Source organism: Quercus robur, chromosome 3 (assembly GCF_932294415.1).
Source record: "Quercus robur chromosome 3, dhQueRobu3.1, whole genome shotgun sequence".
Classification (NCBI taxonomy): domain Eukaryota; kingdom Viridiplantae; phylum Streptophyta; class Magnoliopsida; order Fagales; family Fagaceae; genus Quercus; species Quercus robur.
In genome coordinates, this window is record NC_065536.1 from 22,651,036 (window position 1) to 22,668,675 (window position 17,640).

The 17,640-nt window shown below is 33.1% G+C and overlaps 1 protein-coding gene and 1 long non-coding RNA gene across 6 annotated transcripts; one reads left to right on the forward strand and one right to left on the reverse strand.

Moving 5' to 3' along the window:
• The first annotated feature begins 766 nt into the window (after positions 1–766).
• Positions 767–1,186, forward strand: LOC126719410 (protein FAR1-RELATED SEQUENCE 7-like). Its single transcript, XM_050421965.1, has one exon. The coding sequence runs from the start codon at positions 767–769 to the stop codon at positions 1,184–1,186; it is 420 nt and encodes a 139-aa protein (XP_050277922.1).
• Positions 1,187–13,011: 11,825 nt separating this feature from the next.
• Positions 13,012–17,105, reverse strand: LOC126717510 (uncharacterized). Of its 5 annotated transcripts, none has more exons than XR_007652632.1 (6): positions 16,476–17,104; positions 15,624–16,393; positions 14,736–14,828; positions 14,036–14,121; positions 13,591–13,691; positions 13,012–13,357 (listed from the first exon to the last, which is right to left on the reverse strand). It is a non-coding gene; the product is annotated as an uncharacterized LOC126717510 (long non-coding RNA). The 5 variants fall into 5 exon arrangements; XR_007652633.1 differs by lacking the exon at positions 14,036–14,121 and having other exon boundaries at positions 16,476–16,584; positions 16,843–17,102; XR_007652630.1 differs by having other exon boundaries at positions 13,591–14,121; positions 16,476–17,105.
• Positions 17,106–17,640: the final 535 nt, after the last annotated feature.

The following is a 17,640-nucleotide window of genomic DNA, read 5'->3' on the forward strand; positions in this document are numbered from 1 at the left end:
GAGAGCGGCGAGACCCATCTTGTAGACCCACGCAACTCCCACACGGCCACACCCACCACGCAACACCCATCTCGCCTTGACGCCGCTACTGGCTTTGATTTGCTCCAGCCTTCACAGTCAAGTATTTAATCTATCCTTCAAAATCTTAGAATCTGTGCTTGTGGTTTTTGTGTTTTTACTGATGAGGAATCTGTGCTTATGTTATTTTTCTTTGGCTTTTTGGCTCTGTGACTCTGTGACTATCTTATTGATGAGTCTATGTTTGTCTTTGTGAATTGTGACTCTGTGTGACTATATTATATAGATAAGAGAGAGAGAGAGTAAAGTCTCTAGAGATTAGAGAAAATATCAGTGTTTGACTGTTTGTTGTGTGGTAATTGGGCAATAAAATAAGGACAAGTTACGGGCTCACAGCAAAAGGAAAACTGAATCAACTTTCAAAGAATAAAAATAGTAAAAGTGTTTGTCGGTAGTGGATAATAACTTCATAGTGTCGGTAGTGGGATTGGTGAATGGGTCAGTGATAGAAAAAAGAAAAGGAAAAGAAAGATAATGGAAAAAAGACAAAAGATAAAAGACAAACATAAATCATATAATATAATAAATTGTCACACAAATTTATTAAAATAATAGTGGAAACTTAGAACATTAGATGTTTACAGGGGATCATGATACAAGAATAATATATTGGTCCTCTTTATTTCTTTTTCTTTTTTTAATTGAAAATTGTACATCTTCTTTGTTTAGGAATAATATATTGGTTTGCATGGATCATGATACGGAAAACAAAGGGAAGACTAATTTTATTGATTTGGAAAAACATTGGAGTACTATTCTCGAAAAAGGAATAGATCAATTGACTGATGCCCAAATAACTGGTTTGAAATTCAATTCTCTAGATGATGGTGGAGAGTTTTATGACACATATGCAAAGTTGGTTGGGTTTAGTTTTCGCAAAGATGAGATAAAGCGTAATAAAGATAACATTGTGACCTCTAGAAGATGGGTTTGTGCAAAGGAAGGATTGCGAATTAGGAAAAATGAGTCCAATTTAAATTGCATGCGTGAGAGACCAATAACAAGAAGTGGTTGCAAGGCCGCTTTTCGTATTAGGTTTGAACGAAAGTTAGGTGAATGGGTGGTAGGAGAGTTTAAAAGGGAGCATAATCATGACTTAGTTCCGTAATTTGAGACTCAATTTCTCCGTTCACATAGGACTATTAAGGATTCTGATAAGGCTCAGATTATAGCATTGCATAATATTGGGGTCAAATAAAATCAAATCATGGATCATATGATCCAACAAGCTAGAGGATACGAGAATATAGGGTTCACTTCAAAAGACCTCTACAATTATCTAGCGGCAATTCGCAACAACAATACGCGAGATGGTGATGCTGAATGTGCTTTGGGATATTTACAAGCAAAAGTAGACATGGACTCCTTATTTTTTTTTTTTTCAATACACTGTTGATGAAGAAAGCCGTTTGGCTAATCTGTTTTGGACAGATTCTCAAAGTCGCTTAGATTATGCATGTTTTGGAGATGTAGTTGCATTTGATACAACATATAGGACAAATGTATACAAAAAACCCCTTGTTATATTGGTAGGAGTCAACCACCATTGGCAAACTATAGTGTTTGGTTTTGGACTATTGGTTGATGAGACTGTTGAAACATATACTTGGGCGTTGCAAAATATACTTGTAGCAATGAACAATAAGACTCCTATTTCAGTCGTGATAGATGTGGACAAAGCAATGAGTAAAGCTATTAAAATAGTTTTTCCAAAGTCTCAACATCGTTTATGTGTGTGGCATCTTGAAAGGAATGCTTTTGCAAATCTACATGATAAAGTATATGAAAGTTTTATTAGGTGTATGGTACGATATGTTACACCAGATGAATTTGAAGACATGTGGAAGAAAATGGTTGACAATCACAATTTACATAACCATGAATGGTTGCATGAAATGTATGCTAATGACATTCACGGTGTTATGCAAAACTAGCATATCATCTCTAATAATTGTTAATGATTGCTCAAATCTACGAGTTGCTTCATCAGAATCCTGTGGATTAATTCATAGGAACAATCATAAAAACATGTCCATTATCAAAAAATCATCAAAGTCATAAAATTTATTGGGTGGAAATGATACCATATTTGGCTTGTGTTCATCCCTACATGGCATAGCATGAGACTGATTAATATATTTCTTTTCCAATGGAATATTGGCAGTCTCATATCCACCTTCCATTTGTGTTACTACTAACTATGATAAACATAAAATAAATAATGTCAACTACATACGGTAAAAATTCAAATAAGCACTAGATTTAATAGAATAATAAGTATTCAAACATTATAAAAAAATCAATTGTTACCTTAGGACTATCAAAACCTCCACGTGAATGTAATTTCAGCATCCTTTGCTTAACTTCCTCTTTTCCCCAAAAACAAATACGCGGTCGAAGTCGTTTGGAAACATGTTCAACGTCAATTTCAACATTAACGTGTTCAAAATAAAATAACTACAAATGTATAAAATGTTTATAAAATTATAATCAAGATTCATAGAAATTTAAGAAACAAAATTGTATTCTTGAATGTAACTATTTACTACATATTACCATTAATAACAACACGCAACCACCAACTGCTACAAGATTATTGTCTTTATGTTTGCGTACACCTTAAATGAGAAAATCTAGCACGAACTTCGCCCAATTCAAGTTTCTAATCTCTTCAACATTACGGCAAATTAAAACGAAAGACCGTTTCATATAAGATTTTGTAGTGGGACATAATAAGGTACCCACTATAAACAGCAAAAAAACTCACAAATTCATTTCCAGATGTTTCCATCTTATTCAACTCATCCTCTAAGAGCTTAATTGGTATATCCCCTTCCACATTTAATCCATATTGTTGGCACATATGATTTATCTCTTTTGCGCTCCCAACAATAGACATATCAACCCCATTTGATTTTATTCCTAAAATATATTCTACATCTTCAGTGGAAATCGGTAACCTCTTACCACAAATATCCAATGCACATGAATTTGGGTCAAAATGATCAATTAACCATTTGCATAAATCTCTATCCAAATTTATAAACTTTAAATCCAACAAACTACCAAACCCTAACTCTTGAATGACAGATTTTTGTCTTAGATTCAATTTGTTAACCATCGAATGAACGGACCAAGGGTATACCGAGTATCTAATGAAACCTGCATTATAAAATGAATAAAAAGGGTTTTATAACGAAATTTAATACATAGTGATGCATTCTAAAAGTTTTGAAGGTAAATACTTACTTTACGTGGTTTGCAAGGAATATTATGTTTTAAATTTGCATAATTTTCACAATTCTCATGTGCTTCCCTCCTATACTCTAATTTAGAGTCTTCATCAAGATTATTCCACTTTTTTGTAATCTCATCCTTAACCTGTAATTTTAGATTTTCATACTCAAGTATGATGTCCATGAATATGTGAACTAAACAATAATAATAACCTAAAAAAATATAAGTATTATTCAACTTACAGCTTTGCTTATCTTGACAATGCCTTTAGCTTTCATCATTTCTACTTGCTTTTTACTAAAAATCCAAATTGAACAAAACTCACTTTCTTGAATATAACATAAGGATAACTAAAACAAGTGAATATATACTGAATTGCGTAAATCTTACTAATAAATTATAAATGCTCCAATTGGCCTTTTCGGGGGCCTAACTTGGAGAGCATCTTGCTCTTCAATGTTCTTCACTCTCCCCATACTCCTATCGCAATATAGCATGAGAAAAAAAGAAAAAAAAAAGGTTAAGCAATAACAATGCATTAAAAAGTAAATACATTTCACGGTTGAATTTTGAAACTAGACAGAAGGTGAATTTTGAAACTAAACATAAAATAAATTTGTGGGATGTGGACACAAGATATAAGGAGTCTACTATCAATTGGACCTAAAGACCTAAGCCCAATCTCTTAATTAGTAATTTTCTTTTCCTATATGGATCAGGAGTTAAAGTTCTTTTCTTGTAAGCAATGTTTTGGAACTCTACTAGGAATCCCTGGGTTCAATTTTATAAGACAAAGTTTAATTGATAATAAAGTTTTCACTAGTGTTATTTCAATTGTTTGGTGCCAACCCCAACCAACCCTAGGTGTTGACTCCTAGCATTTTCTTTCACTTGGTTTTGAATCCAAGCAAGCCAAGGTGCTAAATCCTAGGTCCCATCCTTTATTTTCTTATTCTTTAATTTATTGTTGCAAATTTTTCGTTTGTCTTTCATCACTGTGTACTTTATAAAAGAACATTAGGTACTCATGTTCATAGTGGAGGAAAAAAAGTCCAACTGGTTTCAAGATACAAAGAGGAAAAGTGATTAGGAGCTCAAAAAATAGAGTCCCAAAAGATTATCAAGATTTTTTTTTTCTTTAAGTTTGTTTTTATTCACATAAAAAAGAGCAAAGATGAAACACCATCAAATACAGAGGTTGTGAACTGAAGGTGCATCCAAATCCAGCAAACTAGAGACAGAATGACCACTTGTGGGAGCCATCCAATCATACAAAGTATGTAGAAAAATCAACTTCACAGCCAACATTAATCATTCAAGGACTTCAAATGTCCAGTTATTTTGTTCCTTCCAAATAATCCACATGACACAAAGGGATTGCAATCCAAATATCACCATTTTTCTGCCTAGAAAACTGCCCCTTCCAACATGCCAACAAATCTACACCCTCTTTGGCATAACCCATTGCACCCCAAAGAGGCATAAAATGTAAGACTACGGATCTCTATCCATAGAACAATTTAACAATAAGTGATCATAGACTCCCCAGCTTGCTTACACATACAACAACAATCCACTATGATAACATAAGCATGCCTGGCACAAGAACTAGGTTATGGATGAATTCCTTTTATACCAAAAAAAAATGGAGATAATAAGTGAAAAAATTAAAATAATACTTCTTTAATTGGAAGAGTAACTAAGGAAATGCAGTGAAGTTAATCAAGAAGTGTTTCTCAATAAAACCATATTCTCAAAATTTTGACAACTGCTAATTTTACTCCCCACAAACTTGTTTTGAATCTAATTGTAGCTATAAACTAGTTGATGTTCACTACAATGCACTTGTTTTAGCCAAAGCATCAACCTATGCAAAACCTGCCAAATCATCAAAATCTATGCAGTATTCAACACCCCTTGGCCTTGGCTTAGCAGTAGCTTTTTCATCAAGTAGAGGAAAAACCGTTGAAATGATTTTTCAACTTTAAAAAATTTAAAATTTAAAATTTGAAAAAAAAAAAAACGTAATAAAATGAGATTTAACAGCTGATAGTGTAGTTTTAAAATAATATAAAAAAATTAAATTAAAAAAAAAGGGCATCAACAAATATCCAAATAAGCAGGGCCAAGGAATGAGAAAGTTGAGCAAGGAATCAAACAGAGGTGGCATCAATTAAAATTCATCCCATTTTTGTTTGTTCTTCTTGAATTGGCTTAGAGAATGACTCCCATGTACTCCCTCTTTCAATAATGTAAGTTTGAGTTGCCAAATGCTCTTATTTGAAAGAAAAGAATTGATGCAAAACAGAGGGCTTTGATATTAAAATTTATAAATGACAGAAGAATTCTCAAGGGGAATGTCTATTGGGAAATTTTTTTTAACACAAAAAAAAAAAAAAACAACAAAAATTATAGAATGTAGGAGTCACGTCTAGGTTACTTGGAGTTCACACCAAGCAATGAAAAAGGAAAGTAATCACTGGGCTGAACCTGAAACTATCTGTGCAGCGTTTGTTGTTGCTATTCAGAATGGGAGATGACCTTACCCTGTACTCTGTAATTGTTGGTGAGGTAAACGTGTCAGAGTTTCTATATCTTTGTTGAACAAACAAGTGGGTTTTCGTTTTTGTCTCTTGCTACATTCTCTTTCTCTAGGTGCAATGCTGCTCTACAACTTCTGCGGTAATGTACAAATGCTTTGGGAGCTGAGGGACCAACTATTCATTACTCAAGTTGAGAGATTGCTTTGTTACTGACTAATTCCCAGTTGAATCCTTGCCTTTGGCACCAACTGGCTCTATGCAGAGCCACACTGCTAGAAAGTAGAAAGTAGAAACTAATGCTAAAAGAGGGACACAATTTTGATACAGGAGATGATCTAATTAGGAAGGCTGTTTTTATTACAACTTCAATTTATGGTGAACATCATCCAGATAAAATATCTGCTCCTAAAACTCTGAGCAAACTCACTAGGCTTCTTTCAAATTCTAAATTTTAGAGAAACCAACTCTAAAATTGGAAACCAACTCTAAAATATAGCACAAACAAACACTGAAATTGGTGTTCTTACTGCCAAGGTGGTTGAAAAAAAATAATAATCTCCTAAGTCCGTAGGTTCATAGTATCGTGTCCTCCCCACACTCCCAACCAAATCTAATCTTATCCCAACTTATGGATAAGGGTTCCCATGTCTCACATCCCAAACTCAAAAGTGTAAAGATTTTTTTTTTCTTTTTTTTGAGAAACCAGTCTGTGAGACAAACTGATGCTTTCATTAAAAAAACTAATCAAATAGAGCAAGGGGGGTAATGTCCCCAGGTAAGTCTTCAACTCAAACCTGACATTCTAATTCTACCCCAACCCAGGATTTCTTTGCCAAAGCATCGGCAACCTTATTACAATTTCGTTTCACATGGCAGTAGTGATCTAGGCAATCAATGGTGGACTATCAAGCCCTTCGGTGTAAAGATTAATTTGTCAAATATATAAGAACTGAAACTCAAACAAAACAATAATATCATAAACCCACAAAGTTTAGAGAAATAATATAAACTCATATCAGCATTAATCATATGTAAAAAGAGAACCTGAAGATTATGGGTGGCGCCGCCGATTTAGAATGGAAGAGAAGAAGTGCCGCCGAGTCGTTCGGGAAGAGATGAAGCGCCGCCAAGTTGGATTGGATATGAGTGCGCCGCTGATTTGAATATGGATTGGAAGAGAATAAGCTAGAAAGTGGCGCCGACAAGTGGATTGGATGAGAAGAAGCGCCTCTGATTTGAGGTTGTGGGTGCGCCGGGCTCTGAGTGTTTGTGGGTGCGCCGGGCTCTGAGGGTTTTGTGGGTTGCGCTGCAAATGTGGTATCAACGATTTGAGGGTTTTGTTTAGAGAGGCAAACAGAGCAATGAGCAAACGAAGTAGAGAGGTAGAGAAGCAAATGTGAGACAGGAGAAAGGCTGAAAAGTGTGATGAATGTTTTCATTTTTTGTTTATATATAAAACCTGTTTAACCAGTAACCAAAAACCTTTAAAATTACATCAACGGACAAGATCAAAACCGTAGTAAATTAACGGCTCAAATATAGGTGGGTACCGTACCCCCTTTTTTTGGGGGGTATGGTAGAATGACCCTATATATAATGGCCGCTCTAGAAACTTTTTTCAGAGTGATTATCAAAAAAAACGTAAATTAAACAAAATTTAATAAAAATATAACTTGAATATATCGACATCATTAAAAAATAAAAACGCAAATATAGAAAGTTTTTAAATTTTCCTTCTAGGATTTTTCATATTTTGAAATCGATGTATGATAATTTCATTATCAATACTATCAATTACATTTTTTTGACGTATATAATAAACATTCATTAAACTATTGATCTCCTATTCAATTACTAACATCTTGCCTTATTAACATTATAAACAAAATGTATCATCCTTATTTATGATCCGTTCCAACCAATTTTTGTATTCTTTAAACTAATTAGGATTAAATTGACACAATGTAACACTAATTTATTTTTTACAAAAATCATGACCAAGAGGTTGACAAAAACCTCTTTGTAAATATGCTCCTCTTCGTCCTGATCATTATGATGAAAAAATGAGACATTTTCTCATAGCCTAAGATCAGAAAAAAGATTATTCAAGTCAATACAAATTTGCTTAAAAAATGAATCTTGCAATACAAGTGATTTCCTTATAATAAATTTGTTCATAGTGCTAGCAAAAGAATAAAGGGAAACTATAAGTTCATTTAATATATTCAATTCCGGCATCCAAACATTACATTAACCATGTTCAATAAAGTATTTAATTAGGTATTACTTTAATGCATATGCATGTGTACAAAATATATCACATAAATTTAACAAATTCAACTAAAGACTAAAGCAAACACTAACAGTCTAACCATTTGAAAAGGTAAATTTTAGAAGGAAAAAAAATATAGCGATTTTAAAATATGCCTCTTGAAACCACAATTTAAAAAATCACAATTAAACATTTCATTTGGGCTTGTATTTGTTTGGGCAATTTTTGAGAAGTGCGATATCCGCAACAAATCCTAAATGGTAAGTCGTTATTGATTCTAATTTGAATCTACCAATGAAATTACCTTTTTTTTCCACTAATAACAGCCAGTAATAATCTACCACTTAGGATTTATTTGTGAAAGTGTTGTGAAAATGTTGTGAACGTGTTGTGAAAATGTTGTGAACATAACAATTATCACAATATTTTGGTTTAATTTTCAAGGCACAAAAAATTTGGAGAGATCAAATTTTATTTTCAATGGGCTCAAATATTTATTTAGGTTGTTCAAGTTCTTTTTAGGGTAGTGAAATTTTTTTTCTAGGGTGGTCAACAACCCATATTAATTTTTTTAGGTACATAAAAAATATCACGGTATTTTGGTTCAATCTTCAAGAGACCAAAATTTTGGAGAGATCAAATTTTATTTTTAATGGGCTCAAATTTTTATTTAGGTTTAAGTTTTTTTTAGGGTGGTCAAAAAATTTTTCTAAGGTGGTCAACAATCCATATTAATTTTTTTAGGTATATATATTTAAAAAAAAAAAAATGTTAGAGTGGTCATGTAACTGAAAAATTTTTAGGTACTCTTGGAACACGGACAAATTGTGTTCTCTCTTCTCACATTCTTGATGGATCCACCATGAATTTAATGAATGGATCCCACCATAAATGTGAGAGGTGTGTCACTTTGATTATTATATATATTTGTTGCAAATATGAAGTAGAGTGAATCTATATAATCTATAATTATTTCATTTGTAAAATAATTACATTTCAACTTTTTTATATAATATATTATACATAAATGATAAAATATGAGTTTTTGGATCAAAAGGAAAATAATATATATATATATATATATTTAACACAGAAATCCAAATGGTAAATAATATATACATAACATAGGATTTAGGTTTTTTTTTTTTTTTTTTTTGGCTGAATAGGATTTAGGTGTGTTGAGAAGAAAAAGCATGTGCAGTCTAATGGTACGAATCTTCGAAATATAAATCCCCCAAAAAAAAAAATAATAATAATGAAAAGTTCAAACAATGCATAACTTCATCTCAATTTTCACACACGTGTGTGTACATATGTTTTGGGAAAAATGGGAAAAGGCTAGATATGGTCCCATCATAGTTATACTTATAGCTCGTTGGGCTAGAAAATGCTAGTTCGTTGGGTTGATGGGCCGGTTCCTCCCAACCACGCCACCACCGCCCCATTTTGTCATTGCCCTCTTTAGGACCTAGGCCTCCGGTTTTGTCTTAGTAATAATTTCTTACATGTATAAAAAAAAGTACATCATTTTCTTCTAAATTTTTAGATTTATGGGATAGGTAAGTCTTGTAAAGATCCAGTATCCTATGAATACAATTTTAGTTCTAAAATATATATATATATATAGTTCTAGAAAAACTAGAACATTTAAATTGGATGTTTGAAATCCTGGAGTAATTTAGGGTTGCCCTTTTTATTATTTACTTTTTTTTTTCTTGTTAGGTTCTACAGATTTAGGTATAAATGTTTAGAATTATATTTTTATTGTATTGCCAAACAAAGAACAAAACATATCTAGTTTAGGTGTTAGGTAATGCTTAAAAGTATTTGTTTCAAGGTTCAAATCCAGCTGACTGCAGAAAAAAGAAGATAGTTTCTGCCTTGCTCGATCGATCAAGAATTAGACTCAACTGATCGAAAATCGCAGGAACAAAATTCTACAAAATTTTTAAAATAAGCCCAAGCCCGCAAAAATGTTTAGGGTTTCATTCTAACTTCTCCACATATAAAAGGGAAACTCTAGCTACGTTTTGAAGACTTTGAGAAGATTTATGTGTTACTCTTTGTGAGATCTAAGAGGTTTTGTACCTTCTAACTACACAAGAATCTACTGGAGCCAAATCTACAATCAAGCGTTGGTAGAACATAGTTGCTGCATTAAAATCATTATTGATGGTGATTTGAAACCTTTGAGTGGAATCTCAAAGTCACAAGCATGGATGCTTGAGTTGCAATAAATCCAAGAAGAGAAGGAGTCTGTGGAATTGGAGTTTGCACGTGGTCGTGTTAGTAAATTATTACATGAGGTAGTAACAGATTTAGGGTTAAATCTGATTGTGAAAATTTCAATTCACTTATACTGGATTTACTTTACCTTAAGGATAGTTAGGTTAAATCCTCCACAGGTTTTTACTTTAAAACGGTTCGTTTCATCGGTTTTCCTGGGTCATCATATCGTGGTGTTATTTATTTTCTGTTGCTTTGCATGATATGATTTATTATTGTTTAACTTAGAAGATCTAAATAATTAATCTAAGTAATCACTTGGTTAATATATTAGGTTAAACAATCTGGTTTAAGGTGTTTAAACAAACAAACATTTATGATTTTTATAGTTGCTTGTCCTTAATTAATTAATTTGTTTGCTTTATTTGAAGAAAGAAATTCTATATTTAATTACTATTATTCTTTTATTTTTATTTACAACTACCCCCCCCCCCCACACACACACACACATATATATCCTTGGCACAAATACTACTAAAATTAAGGCAAGTTGTTGGAGGCAATATTTTTAAGCCAGTAGGTGCCTGAAGCCGCACAACAACAACAACAACAACAACAACAACAAAAAAAAAAAAAAAAAAAAAAAAAAAAAAAAAAAAAAAACACACACACACACACACACCACACACACATATGTGGATGGATGTAAAGGTCGTCAATAGGCCAGGTCGGGCCGGGCCGGCCCATTTTTACTTGGCCCATAGGTATAATGGGCTATTAACTAGTTAATGGGCCAAATTGGGTTGGGCCGAAAGAGAAAGCCTCAACCTATGACCCTGCCCATGGGCAATGCCCATTTTGTCTTTAACGAGCTGGGCTATCGGGTTGGGCCTAATGGGCCGTGTAAGCATATTATTTTATTATTTTTATAAGAAAAGAATCAATTTTTTTATAAGGGAATAATCAATCTATTTTTTTAAAGGAAAGAATTAAAGAATTTAATACTTAATTACAAATTTTTTTATAGTCAAATCTATTTAATTTTTTGTTTTGTTGATGGAAACCTATTTAATTTTTTTATTTTATTTATTAAGGCTTTAAATAGTTTTTTATTTTTATCTTTAATAAAAAAAAATGTCAAATGGTTAATTCAAATTTGCTAGACTACTAGAAAAATATATATTTAGTAAACTAAGTTTAGCACAATTACTTTGAGTATCTTAGTGGTTGAGGGAGTTCTCTTAAGAAATTCCTCTATAATATCTCAAGATTAATCTGTCATACACTTCCTATATATTTTTGTTATGAATTATAAGTTATTAGGCTGGGCCAATGGGTTAGGCCAACGGGCTGGGCAATGGGTTGGGCTACTGGACTAGCCCACCGGATACCCATGGGCATAAAAACTAGCCCATGGCCTGACCCACTGGGCTGGTGGCTACCCATGAGCCTCAATAACAATGGGCCGGGCCGCCCATTAGCCCGGTGGGCCGTCGGGTTTCTAGGTCGGACGGTGGGCCGTGCGCTATTTGATGACCCTTTATGGATGCTTTCTTAATCATGTTTAGATCTGCACAATTAATTCCATTGCCTTAAAATATTGTCCAATTTTAGAGCCTCAGAGAAAAGATAGTTCTCCATTTCTATTCCCACACATTTTTTTCCTTCAAAGTTTTAAATTTGATCACCACAGAGTACTAATTTCTTATTTATTCCTTTGATGATTATGTAGATGCCAAGGGGTCTCCCAGCTGCAACAATTGCAATAAACAATGCTACCAAGTACCAGTACGGGTTTCCTCTCTTCCCTCTCTGGAAGTAACGCAAAACTTTGTGTTGAGTATGAAACCAAGAAAAAAAAAACTTTAGGTCATAAAGTCTTGCATGAGCTGACTCTGGAATAATATCATTTGCAGAATGAGCCAGTATCAAGAAGACACAAGGAATGATGATTGGGAGTCTTATTTGAATCCATAAGTACATAACTGCTTTGCCAGACATATGTATGATTTTTGTGAGTTTGACACACTATGGAAGTTCAAGTTTGGAGAACGCATTACCACAGCAAAATTTGAATTAACTAAAGGATATGTCCAAAGCGGATCAATATATGTAGGATGAATGAAAAAATGTGTTAACAGAAAAAAGTTAAAAGTGAGGATGGAACTGGCAATTATGCTTCAGTTTTGAGAGATCAAGAAGGAAAGGAAGTACAGAAAACAGAGGGCATTTGTGGGACTAGGAAGAAGCCTTGTATCCATTATAGTTGCTATAAGGGGCACTACAAGAAAGTTTGCTATTTTCAACGGTTGAAAACGTCGAAAAAAGTATTAGAAACCGTCGAAAAAAAAGTATTTTCGACGGTTTAAGTGACCGTTGAGAACCGCCACTAAAAACTATGTCGAAACTTTTTTTCTACATTCTATGTGACCGTCGAAAAATGTGATTCACCTTTATCAACAATTATTAAACGTCGAAATATTATTGAAAACTGTTGAAATATATGTTGTCTTGAGATAAATTTCAACCGTTTGAAACCATTGAAATAAGTATTTTAAAAATTATTTAAAAAAAAAAAAAAACACCTAATTTGGATGCAGTACTTTGCTTGATCCAAATTTAATAACCTGATTCAAAATATAAACATAAACATAATTGTGCAATTCCAAATTAAACTCCATTCTCATATAAAAACTAAAGCACCAGAATAATTTTTTTAAGTATTCAAATAGTTCCAAGTTTTCAAAATGGCTAATTAAAAGAAAAAAAATTAAAAAACACTGTGCTCCATCAATTATCCTCAAGTAACAGATTTATGGAGAAGTGTCGCTTCCCAACAAGAAGGCTAGGCCCATGACAAAAGCTAGTATCATTGAAAAAAAGATGATGCATCCTTTCCTCATGTACTTCACTGTAGAGGACACCCCATCCCTCCAATATTTTCCTTACTCATAAAGCACATACATCCACTTTAACAAGTGCATATCCACCCAAGGACAACCTGTAAACCACATAAAATTGGGTAAGACTTAAGTGAGGAGCTACCTAAATTTTATTAATTGTGTGGATCAAAAAGTCAAGGCCCAAAGGTAAAAAATTGAAATTAAGAGTATAGACAGACTAAACACCAATAATATCATAACTTGGCCAAAAGATAAAAACATAAAAAAGGAAGAATTGAAACATCTATCTTTAACATAACTGTCAAGTCCAAGTTAAAATTGCAACACTTACATAAATGGCACCTGGTGGGTCTTGAACCCATGACCCCACCATCCACAATGCTTTTACAAGAGGAGGTTCCATTTGAGCTAGAGCTCATTGGCATGAACATCCTATTGAATATCAAAGAAACCAATAGGCAAAAGGAAGATGTGATGGAAGCCCATACACGCATGAAAATAAGTTATAGACATTTACTTCAGTATAAATCCATGCATATAACATTGATACAGACACCATTACAACAAGGGAAACCAAATTAGAGTATTAGATTTCACACACCATTTGGAGCACCCCACCCCCCACCTCCTCTCTTCTTTTATTTTCATGGAAACAGATCAAGTTTGGAGTGAGTAAAACTCAAGTATACAAACAAGCACTAATTACTAGGTACTCTGTGTGTGTGTGTGAAGAGAGAGAGAGAGAGAGAGAGACTTGAGGAACAGAAGGTTCATACCATACTAATCCAAGAGCTATAGTAAATAAGATAGTTGAGATAAGCTCTTGCGTAAAACATGATTTGTTTGAGACTTTAGGTTCAACCTAGTAGGGAAAACAACTCTTATTAAGTTGAATTTATAATTAAAAGAAGAAAAAAAGTCAGCAAGTATATAATAAATCTCAGACTTTGGCTTTACTCTCAAATTTGACCTTGAAGTGTCAATTGCATCAGTATCAACCTTATAGTTTCAAATTGTTTCAATCTGGCAAGTCTCACGTTAACTAAAAATAATGGAAGACCACATAAGTTGTACTTAGGACCTATTAGAGCACCACAAAAACACTCCATGTAAATTGAAGGTGGTATTTTGAAGCCAAATGAGCTCACAAATATATTGGTGAGTACAAATGTCAAAAGTTTTTTACCGTTCAAATAGGTATTAATTGCACCTTATCTGAGTTTTCATTACTTTCACTGAGTTTCCAAATTGAAACAATCTTGGAACTATCAAGTAAACATTGATGCAACTGAATTTTAGGATTTAATCTTAACCAAGGTCAAACTCTAGGGTTTTATTATATAATTACCCCCCAAAAAAGAAAAAGAATACACACGCACATCAATCTTTCAACAGATGATCAAGGTTTATGCTAAAATCAGCCAATGAGGCCCATGTCCTGCCAATATGACTCAAAATTTTTGTATAAAATCTTACCATCATAACATGCAACAGTTGCTTCTCAGATATGCCAGGGTTTAGAAAGGGATTGTCCAAGTTGCCTGATACCCGCAGCTTCAACTCTTGCAACTACATTTATAAAGTTAATCATTAGTTGAATTTCAATGATGAAAGAGACTGGTTTAAGAGAGTTGAATGAGGATCTAGATCTGCATTGCAAAACATGGATTAAAACAAACAAAAAAACATAGAAATTTCATTTGAGTAGTCTCAAATACAAGATTTGGTATCTCAAAACTCATGTACCATAATAATTAGCTAATATTGACATTGCAGAATGATCCAAAAATTTCCTTCATTTCTCTTACATTAACATTATAAACATTCTTTTTTATTAATTAACCATTGTCAGCTAAATGTGTGCATTTCATAAACATCAACTATATCCATTTGATATATGAGATCATGCAAAATAAGTTTTTTTTTTTTTTTTTTTAAATTGGTAAGTTACTTACACACCCAATGGGTCTTGAACCCAAGACCTCATCCTCCACCTAAAACTTATAAGGGGAGGAGGTGCTAGTTAAGCCAGAGCTCATTGGCAATAAGTTTTACATTATCATAGGCTCACACACACGTAGTTGGTATTAGACCATTTTATAATTTTCATTATCTTTGTTCTTAGTGATACACTATTTGGTTATATGTTACATCAAATGCATATTACTCCACATATACATAAAATGATTGATTGCTATGTTGCAACTTCTTAATTTATTTTCAATGATGTTAAACATTCCAGTAAGATGAGTTTGTTATTTACAATGCAGAATGCAATATAGGGTGATAAATTATGTGATACCAATCTCCTAACTTCTAAATTATATTAGAAGACACACATATAACTGTGTAGAATATTTGTACCTGATGGGATGACAAAAAGGTAAGGAAGATCAGTTTAGACTTCAAAGTGAGTACTGAGGTTGTAAACCCGTGATTCAATTAATTCTTGTGGCTTGCACCACTAGATACAACTCATACAAGTAAAAAAATTTTAGTAAGTATTTCACTAGAAAAAGAATAACATCTTTAGTCCTTAACCAAAACAGAACCAAAAAATTGGAAATTACAACTATAAATAGACGAGGCTATACCCCCATCTACATCATAGCACAATGAAAACTAGGACTACAGACCAATCCCCGATCAGAAAACAAACATGTTATGCACTACATCATCAAAATATAACTCTTCCTATAAAAGGATATTCACCTACAGCTCCAACGCCCAAACAGCAAACGACTACACGAGACCAAATTCCTCATAAAGTCAATTCTTTATACGCCACTGACACTAAGCCGAAAGGGAGGCACTAACACCACAATCAATCAAATTAACATCTTCATATGCATTGTCAATCACTTTCAACCATCCCCCTTTCTCAAAATCCAAATTCGATCCATGTCCACTCTTTTACTAACTTACCCCACTTCTTCTCCTCCCCCACAAAAATATCTATAATTAAGAAAACTAATCACCATCATTATTACAACACATTATATAGAGGATTACAGATTACAAACCTCATAAGCATTCACGAAACTTTCCTTCGATTGAAGTAAGCTTTGTATAGTTCCCTTCAATTCCTTTTGCTTGTTCTAGAGCAAAGCATTGTCATTCTGAAGATAACTCACCTATTAAAAGAAAATTCCTATAACTAACAATAAATTTACATTTTTTATCACAGGCATTTCATCGAGCAGGTTGAGCGCAAACCTTTCGTTCCAGCTTTTGCCGCAGTTCATTAGAAGAAGCCAACTCTGCTTACAATTCTTGAAACTTTCTGCCATATTCCTCATAAAGTCCATAACCAATGCAAATGCACCTGCAATCACATTGAAAGCACGCAATACACAAAACCACAAATTCAATTTTGACATAGCATTTCAAATTCAAGAACAAAAACCACAAAAGTTCAAAATACTCAAAGCGAATAACAGAGTATGGAAGCAATTCGAGTCCAAGCAAAAACAAACTGATCAGAAATAAGTTTTTAAAACTACGAAATCGAGAGAAATAGAAAAAAATGGCTAATCGAAGGGTTTGGATAGGGAGAAGTGTGAATATCTGAATGTAATAGTACCGGCTTGGTGAAATCAATTCGACGGCGATGAACTTGATGAGGAAATCAAAACGAAAATCATAAAAAACAGGGAAAAAAAAAAAAAAAAAACCTAGTCAAGAACTCTGTTTGGTTGCCTAGAAAATAATAGAAAAATAGAAAGGTTTTGAAATTGATTAATAGCCATGACCACAAAGAGCTATGAGAGGGAGCGATGGAGAGAGATCGATATAGAGAGAGAGAGAGAGAGCGAGAAGGATAAAAAAAATTTGATCGTAAAAAACACTGTACAACCTATATAAGTTCAGTGTTTTTATTTTCAACATTTTATAACTGTTGATAAAATATTTAATTTATTTTTTTTCCACATTTATCCGACTGTTGATATCACTTTTCTCTATTTATTTTTTATTTTTAACACCTATTTCAACAGTTTTGGTGACTGTGGATTTTTTTTTTAACACATGTTTCAACAGTTATACCAACTGTGGAAATAAATATTTGAATTTCTTTATTATTTTCAACAGTTGTGTATAACAGTAGAAGTTGAAGGTTTTTATTAACATTTTTTAATGACTGTAGATAAAAATATGGTGAAAAAACTCAAGTTTGTTGTAGTGGGGTCCCCTGTAGCCTTTAACTTGAATGAGTCAAGAACTTTTTATACCCCTAGTTGCATAAGGGTGTTCTTTTGACCTAAATATTTAGATGGTAATCAATGATTTATTACAGCATTGAGTTCATGCACGATTACGATGAACGATTTTTCTAACTAGTTTCAAGCAAAGAGTTACTTGTTCTGCCATTGAAGGTTAGCGA